This window comes from Pseudochaenichthys georgianus, chromosome 12, assembly GCF_902827115.2.
Source record: "Pseudochaenichthys georgianus chromosome 12, fPseGeo1.2, whole genome shotgun sequence".
Lineage (NCBI taxonomy): Eukaryota > Metazoa > Chordata > Actinopteri > Perciformes > Channichthyidae > Pseudochaenichthys > Pseudochaenichthys georgianus.
Genome location: NC_047514.1, coordinates 29,450,347 through 29,459,257, shown reverse-complemented (window position 1 = coordinate 29,459,257; position 8,911 = coordinate 29,450,347). Strand labels below are relative to the sequence as shown.

Sequence of the window (8,911 nt, the reverse complement as noted above, 5' to 3'; positions counted from 1 at the left end):
GATACGGTTTCCCCTTTTGTGCAATGTTAGGAAACCTCTCATTTCACACATTATTATCACACAAAAATAATGTGTTAGTCCAAAACATGCTTGATTAGTCATCGTTTTAAATCATGCAGTTGCACTGATCAGGTGCAGACATACACACACTCACACTCACACTGTCAGGTTGTAAAGTCAGGTTTGGTCAGGTTCACCGCAGAGTCAGTCATTGACAGTGCCTTCCCAAGTTACCCTGTCGGTCAGTTGGTCTCAGGTCAGTTGGTCTTTTTGGCCATGTGTCGTGCCCTGCAGAGATGTTCCAGCACAGGCCAGCATCCTCCGTCTATACAAATCTGTATATATGGAGCGCTGTATATATGGAGCGCCATCATTTATTAATTCACAATTACAACTATAATGTTCAAGATATCTCCAACCCCTCCTTGCTGTATAAGCACAGGCGGAGCCCTCTACCTGGGTGCCCTGTCTTTCCTAGTCCGCTCGCTGAAGAGTGTATAGGATAGTGGGTGACGGGTGTAGCCGCCTTTATATACTGTGGGCCTGCGCGCATTCAGGTAGGCTCGCCCCGATTGGCCGGCTACGTTTACGTAAACTCAGTAGGTGAAAGCACGCACAGCATGATAGAGAGTAGTACCCATAGAGTCCAGTAGAGGGCGGAGCCTGTGTGAAATATGACTAGGGTTACAATACGTAACCCCCTGTTTTGCGCCCTAGAATATTGACCCAAATCGGACTCCATAGCATACAGATTGTATGTAGCCCCTCCCAGTCCTTCGTTTTCCGAGTTAGCACTAGCAGCGTTGTCAACAGTTCTAATACTCATTTAAAACCCTATGGTTAAACTAACTTATTTCTCATTATACATCCATGAAACTAACTGTGCGGCGCAGTCTACCCAAAGAGTAACTATGGAAAACTTGGTCACATGCTTTCTGTCTCACACAGCCTGCTACCACGTGGTGGTAAATTCCAGTATCTATATCTAATTTGTTAGTTTAACGCCATACATTATTATAACATAAAGTAATATTATATGGAGCTGTGTTACGCCAATTAAAGTCTGCACAGCTCTCCACATTACATTATATTTGTACTGTAGGTCTACACATTTTCTTTATTTTTCATTTGTTATAATAGTTGTTATTATAGTATTACCTTTTGCTCCTTTTTTAGAAAGTATTACTGTGTTTATGTGCAACAAAGCTAATCCTCATATGTATAAACCAGCTTGGCACTAAACCCTGATTCAGTGTTACACCCCTCTGCTCAGACAGACAGTTATAATATTTCCCCGTTTCAGTTTTGTATCTGTTTCACTTTTTATGTGTATAGAGCGGTGCAGGAATGAATACAAATATTTAAAAAAAACGTCTTCTTCCTGTGTTGAACGAAGAGCTTTCCCAAATAACCAAAGTGTAAAGTTCCAAAGGTCTGATCATGTAGATCACCACGTTCTTCTTGTTGGGGTTGAGACCTTGGAGTTGAGCATGGCCTCTTCATCAGCATCACATGGTCACTAATGTGTGTTACCATTCATATCGTGCACATTCAGCACGGAGTAATGTTAACACGTAGAAACATGGGACAGTTGGCGTTTAGACATTTTAATGATAGCATGTTACTATGGCTACAGTGACAGTTGACATGTTCACTTGTTAACGTTCATATTTTAAAATGCTCCAGTTAGCATGCTCACATCCATGGTAAACATGCTGATGTGTAGCAAAATAAAAAAAGAGAAAATTAATGGGTTCAACTTCTGTGAAGCTGAGCGTTGAGCGGCCGATCAAGCAAGGAGGCGGAGGCAGAGAATTCAATACAACCCGGTGTGGGCATTTATTCATCGCTGTGGTTCAGGACACAGCCTCACTGTTGCTGCCCAGGTGAACACAGCCACCGGCCACAAGGCTCTCACGCACACTACCAGCCTCCACAGACGGGGAACACAGAGCCTAAAGACCCACACTAATCAGCACAACAAGACACAGGTGAGGGGGGGGGGGGGGGAGACAACACAGGGCACCAGGTGCACACAATCAGGAGTAACAGACATGGGGAAAGGGAAACACTTTTCAAAATAAAAGCACATGTGCAATAGTACAAGGCCCGAAGCCGTCAGTCCAGTGACGAAGCCATCTTCGTCACAACTTCTGACACACTTCCAAGCTTAGGTTCAGTTTTACTTGACAGAATGCTAACATGTTAATGCATTAATGTATCCAACTAGCAATGCGACACTGCCATCCGGCGAGCATCGCTGATGGCTTCGCTATTTCTACAAAGAGTTATCATTGAAGAACATGTCAGTGCAGTTACACACAACATGGTGTCCTTTATTCATATCAATGTCACTTTTAGCACATCCGCTTGGTCATTTCTTCCTTCAGAGGGCCCGTCTGCAACATCGCTGAGACGACGCTGCAGAGCCAGCACAGGAACGGAGCGGAGGTCGAGCTCCATCAGCAGTAAAACAATCCACCTTCCCACAGCTCTTTGCGTCTGATCCCTTTCATTGTGTCAGAGCTTCAGGAACCATCGCTTCCTGTAACCCGGGAAACGTCAAACAAGAGGACTTATACAACCTTTATTTGGTCCATATGTGTTGTCTCCGTGTCCTTTTTCAAACTTCCACAACTGTGAGCTGTATCCAATGTTTTAAAACTGGCCGAGTATTTTTTAGAGGATTGCACGTTTTCATCCAACACACAACTCCAGAACGCACGTAATCTAAGACCTGTGATGTTGCTGCTGGAGGGGACAGCCAACAGTCCCAGAGGACAGAGAGCACTGAGGGCCACACTGCCTGAGGGTTGAGGGCCACACTAACCCAAGGCCCTCGCACTGGAAGAGGACTTCAGCTTCAGGAGGGTTTCAGCTGGGTGCAGGAGAGTCCGTCAGCAGAGGAAGAGGAGTAACGTCCTTCGTCTTCGTCCTTCTGCCCTCTGGGTTTCTCTTTGGGTTCTTCCACCAGCACTTTCAGACGGCTCAGGTGATGCATCGCTCTGAGGTTTGAAAACATTCTTCAAAAACATTGCTCTCAACTTACAATTGTGTTGGTGCGAGTTAATGCAAGCATTTGAACATGTACATTTGAGGGCTTCACGAGGGCACAGTGCAGCATATGGAGCATGCACACAACACAGAGTTACGGTGTGGTTCATCTGCGGGGACATTCTACAGATTGCCAGTCCGCCCTGAAAATGGTCTCTGCACACGTTATTATTAATCATAATAAAAAAAAAATGGATACAATTGTTTTCACATCTTTTTTTTCAATTTTTATTTTGTAATCATCTCGTGACCCCCACTCAGGGTCTCCCCTACTTTTGGAACCCCTGGGCTAGAGGTTGAGCAGCTATAATGTTTATCATGTTCAGCATCCTATTTTACAGGGTTCATACACTTTTTCACCGATGCTTCTCCACGACTTTACCTCATTTTCCATGACCAAAAAAATGACTCTTCTCAGCGGTACCACTGAAAATGGTTTATTTGAACATGGAACAGGAAATAAGGTCTGCATCTGAAACATGTTGTGCCCATCTAAAACAAATCAAATAGTAGGCTTAGCTTCTACACGCTAAAGCAACTCAAATCTCTCACCAGCAAAATACCTCGTCAGTTAAATGCCATTTTACGTTTCATTACTATCGGATACAGTATTTATTATCATTATAGTATTACTATTTTGGCGATTAGATAACATATAAATTATATGTGATGTCACTTTAGTTACATTTCCATGACTTTTCCAAAAATGTGGGAAAAATATTGTTTTCCATAACTTTTCCAGGGCCTGGGATTAGCATTTTGAATTTCCATGACTTTTCCAGGTTTTTAAATGACCGTAAGAACCCTGATTTTAGCAGCGCCGCTAAAACAACATTTGAGATGTTTCCCAGGATAAGTGACAACAGCAACAGAACATGTGAACGGGAAACCCTGAGGAGCAGAATGTGTTCAGAGCCAGTTACCTCTGGAGTGAAGGTCCACCAGGAAAAGTCTCCAGATCTGCCCCACCTTCAGATCTCTGCAACACACACACAACTCCATGTCACCTGGAAAACATTCCCCAGATATAAAAACTAAAAGAAAAATACTCTTCCATATTGGGTGGTGTTGTATGATTGGTGTCTGTAGACTGTAGCGGATGAATTGAGGAAATAAGCTGCTCTATGTTCTGATGGTGCCAGCCTGGTGAGCTCACGGATATGCCTGACGCTGGTATCAATGAGGTTCTGAGCAGTTGGTGGTTTTAATCAAGCGCTGCAGAACCCAGTTTGGGTCTGCATCCACAATGATTCAGTGAAATGGGGCTCAGACTGGGTCCTGTTGTACCCCCACAGGTCTGTTTATTGGTTAATGGACTATAAGGAGACGATCTCTCAGTAGCTTGGTCAGAGCAATGATGCCCTCCCTTTTTTATTTTAAATCTAGACCGCAACAAAATATAACAGGCTCCTCACAGTTTTTCCTGGCCACGTCAGGGTCAGGGTCCTTGAACACAACATGGCAGTCTAAATCCATGAATGGATCACAATGTTGTGAGGTGACATAGTTAACCAAGAAATGATGAGATTATGAGTCAAGTCATGTCAAAAAACTTTAGATCAAACAAAACTGTCTGAGATTTATAACAAAAATATATATTGTTAGGGAAATTATTGTCCTAGACTCCTAGATATGACGTACAGGACCAACCCTGACGTTTGTTTATCTCCTTTAAGGACACAGGCTGCTTCAGCCATAATGCTATTGTTCTCATTCTGTGACCGGGCAACACTAGGGCCCTTTCTCATTTCATCAAATCCCCCTCCTCGACTCCTCGGTCCTCCGGTAGTGACCCGGAAATGAATTTCAGCGCGCCATTTTGAAGGACGTCTCATTTCTCTAAATGCACTTCGAGGACCGAGGATCGAGCGTCGAGGAGGCTCTCTGGAGGAGCTATAACCGAGGATACACTGATGGGTCCTCCACGGTCCTCCACGGCTGCTTCGTGGATGCATTTCCAGCAACAGAGATGTTTCAAAGAGTCGTGACGCACGGCCGGACTTATCTCAGCCAATGACAGCTCTGCGTGCATCCCCTGGATATTATTTTATTAACTGCTTTCATCGCGACGCGATGTTTACAGTGAGAACAGCTGTGAGGCCCGTGCAGAAAGCAGAGCAGTGTGTATAATATATATCACTCAGTAGAACAGGCCTACTCTTTTTGCTTTAGTTTAGTAGATATCTACAAACAAAGAGTCGATATTTTTCTAAAACAATTTAGTGCTTCACAAAATAAAATACACCACGGCTGTAGCCTGTTTTAGGAGCTGTATATGCGTGTGTGTGTGTGTGTGTGTGTGGTGTAGGTGTGTGTGGTACAGTGTGTGCATAGATGCAGCGGACAGACAGGTGTCAGTTGGTTTGGTGTCCTCTGCTTACTTTTAATACTTGTAAATACAACTTTTGGCCCGTAATTTATTTTCCACATTGTAGCGACCAGAGAGGGGGGGGGGGATATATCCAGTCTCTGATAGTGTTACGTTATTATGAGAGTGCTCTGCTTGATTCTGAAATTGTATATATTTATATAAATATATACATATATATATGTGTGTGTGTGTCCGCATCTGTAGCCATTATTGTCTCATGACACCGCACTGTGAATGAATCAAAGTAAATATATAAGTCATCATGAACACATCTGTCCATCAGACAGAGGGCTGCTGCCTCCTGTCATCATTAATGGACGTCTCTTTAAAATGACCGCTCAGAGGAGAGGAGTTCTCATTTCTCTAACCGCCTGCTGCTTCCCCTCCTCTCTCCTCGGCTCCTCCGCTCGCATCTCCTGTGGGCGGGACTAAGTCTCGAGGATAGGAGTCGAGGAGGGGAGTCGAGGAGGGGAGTTAGAGAAATGAGAAAGGGCCTAGGTCACAGATGGTCTTTGTTGTGGGTGCACTGGGACACTTCCTTCTTTGTTGTTTGTGGACTCCAGGGTATGACATCCTCGAGGCCATAAGTGACGGACGCAAGTGACTCAGTGTGCCCAACTGTGAAACTATCTTATCTAGATATGTTGATTACTCTGTGAAACCAGTTAAATGGGCTGACGAGAGAGAGGCGCTCCAGAGTTGACGTGGCAACCACCCGTGCAGTCAGACCGTGACTGTGTGACTTGTAATGTGAATCCTCCGGCCGTAACTCCAAATGAACCTCCAGTGTTTGACATCGAAGCTCCTGCTCTACCGTGTCTCCTTCCTGAGTCGGTGACTCCCACTGCATTGCTGCACAGAAGTTTCCACTACACACATATATATATATATATTTAGATGAAGAAAGTTGCATGTGGTCCATTTTGTTGTTCAGATGTATTAGCACTTATCTTTAACTAGATGATAAATAATTTGCGAAACAAACAGAATAAAGTCAGGAGTTGAACGTGTTAGCGGAGGTTGTACGTTCAACAATTAGAATGGCCCTTGAAGGATGTTGTAAAAATGCAAATAGCCCTTGATAGGAAAAAGGTTCCCGACCCCTGTTCTAATGATTCTAAAGCACAAACTGCAGTTGCAGTTATCTTAATTAGGCTCGATGCAACAAAACTGCAGCTAAAGGTAAACAAGTTGCTTGTGTCACCATGACAACAAGTGGACATTGAAGCTGTTTCAATCTGCAAACGAGAGGAATAACAAAAAACCTGGATGGATAAGACTATTTCTCTGGGCAAAGAAGATGGGTTACAATGGAATAAGATAAGGCTACTAACATTGTACTTTGTCAGACACAAACTTCTGTTCTGACCGCTTTTACTCCTAACTTGTTAGCAATCAGCTGTTAAATAGGTGCTTAGTTTGATTCTCTGAAGAACATTTCCAGAGAGCACGGATTGATGGACCACCTCTGTAAAAGTTAACATGAACTTGGCAGGTGAATTTGGCCTTCTTAAGTCTCCTCCTACAGACGTCTCAGGTATTTCTCTCTCCACGAGTTAGCTTTGTTCCTCACAGCACAGCTGAATGTTGACAGCAGAGTCCTGAGGTATGTTCAGGGAAAGATGAGGTAAACCCTATTTAGCATCACAAGCTATATTATTTCACATGAGCATTGGAAGCACGCTGTGATGTTACCTGCTTCAGAGGAGCCTCCTCTGTGTGCAGCCTGTCAGCAGGTGTTGCAGCAGCTGGAGCCTGTGGTTGTCTCTGAAGCTCCGCCTCCACCGCCTGCAGTCTGAACAGCATCTGTTTCAGAGCCTCCACTGGACCTGGCTGCTTAAACACGCTGGTTCCATGGAGTCCGGAGCACGGCCCCTGGGGAGGCGGGAGGCAGCAGACATGAGTGGGGCACTTGGGGATACGTCAGAGGGTCATTTGAGCCTCACTTTAACCGCATGGTTTGGCTTCACTTTTGATTTAGCTCTGTTCTCTGTGCTGCTGGACGACTTTCCTGGACTAACCCATCCGGTACTTCCCCTCTATGTCGTGGCTCCCGTCCATTGTCATTGAAATGCCGGTAAATACAGATTCTGGGGTTTTTGCCAATCCCATCCCAAAAATATATACTGCGCCTTATTTATCTACAAGAATGATCATACAGGCGAACTATTAAACAATGTCATTGGAGGTCAATGATCGCCGTCCATTTATGGTTTCATTTGAATCAACAGGGGATCAGTCTGTAGGTGGACAAGTGGCAGGCAGCAGCTAACACTGACAATTGTATTTCCTTGGCTTGTCAGTGTTTTATATTTTAATGAAGTATCTACAGTATGACTTTCAACATTTCAACTGTTTACTCTGAACACGTGTCATAAAAAGCACAGCTGACGTCAGCATTCACTGATCCACTGTTTAGCTCTTATACTTACACTAAACCATGATTATGAAACATTCCATGAAACATTTGGGGAAGAGGAAAGGTTTTCAACTCGGAGGCTGTGGCTCAGTGGGTAGTGTGATGGACTTCGAATCAGGGGATAGCAAGTTTGAATCCCACTGCAGTCAGCATGTCGTTGTGTCCCTGGGTAACACACTTCACCCCAAAATGCTCCTGTGGAGATTGTCCACAGTACTGAATGTATGTAAGTCGCTTTAGATAAAAGCGTCGAACAAATGACATGTAATGTAACTCAGCTATAAGTGGTGCAGAGTTTCCATTAGCCGGTAATTCCCGGACTTTGACCGGTAAAATATGCTGAAGACCGGCAAATCTAAATCTCTCCGGTCAAAATGTCAGGTCAAAATAATTTCCCCTTGGCACAATACCACATCAGTTGCGCCACTTATGTGACAGACAAGAATAGTATGTGACAGGCAAGAATAGTCCATTCTAATGTCTAACACTTAATGTGGAGAAAGAGATGTCCTGTATGGGTTGATTGTGCGTTGATCTGTTGGTAATGCCTCGGGGTTCCGGTGGGCATGTAAACAAATGCATAATGCTGCGCTATACTTTGCGGCCTGACCCGGGAGCATAGCGACGCTTATTGTTTGGGTGTCTTTTAATAAGCAGGTAGTCCTATCATTAGCTAGAACTAGCTGGATCTGATCGATATGGACATAAACGCAAGTGAATTCTAAGGCTGCAGCCACACAAGGACGATAATGGAACCAAACCGAAATCGTTATCAAAAAAGTCTTCCGTCCACACGCAATAGGCACCAGAAACGTGTCCGTTCACACGAGACCGCTCGACCGGCTGGAGACGGTGTAGTACATATGTCGGGCCTGTAAGTGGCGATGTACTTCCGCCACAAAATACACTAAAAGCAGTGAAGAAGACTTCCCGCTAGGGCTGGTCGATTATGGCAAAAATCATAATCTCGATTATTTGGGTCAATAATTGATATCACGATTATTAAAAACGATTATCCATTTACTTTGAAAACATCAATTTATTGGAGAATTTTTTTTTTAACAGTA

At 44.1% G+C, this 8,911-nt stretch overlaps 1 protein-coding gene across 8 annotated transcripts in view; it reads right to left on the bottom strand.

The window, feature by feature from the left end:
• Nucleotides 1-1,815: 1,815 nt before the first annotated feature.
• The window catches only part of c12h18orf54 (chromosome 12 C18orf54 homolog), a 29,902-nt gene continuing 22,806 nt past the window's right edge, over nucleotides 1,816-8,911 (bottom strand). For 5 of the 8 annotated variants that reach the window (XM_034095753.2, XM_034095752.2, XM_034095754.2 and 2 more), the window contains exons 13-15: nucleotides 7,121-7,300; nucleotides 3,978-4,033; nucleotides 1,816-3,005 (exon numbers count right to left, since the gene is read on the bottom strand). In XM_034095753.2, coding sequence (XP_033951644.1) covers nucleotides 2,864-3,005; nucleotides 3,978-4,033; nucleotides 7,121-7,300 — 378 coding nt within the window. In that variant the 3' untranslated portion in view covers nucleotides 1,816-2,863. Of the gene's footprint in view, nucleotides 3,006-3,977; nucleotides 4,062-6,891; nucleotides 7,027-7,120; nucleotides 7,301-8,911 lie in introns of all 8 variants that reach the window. The other 3 variants (XR_004553218.2, XM_034095756.2, XM_034095757.2) reach the window with 3 other exon arrangements.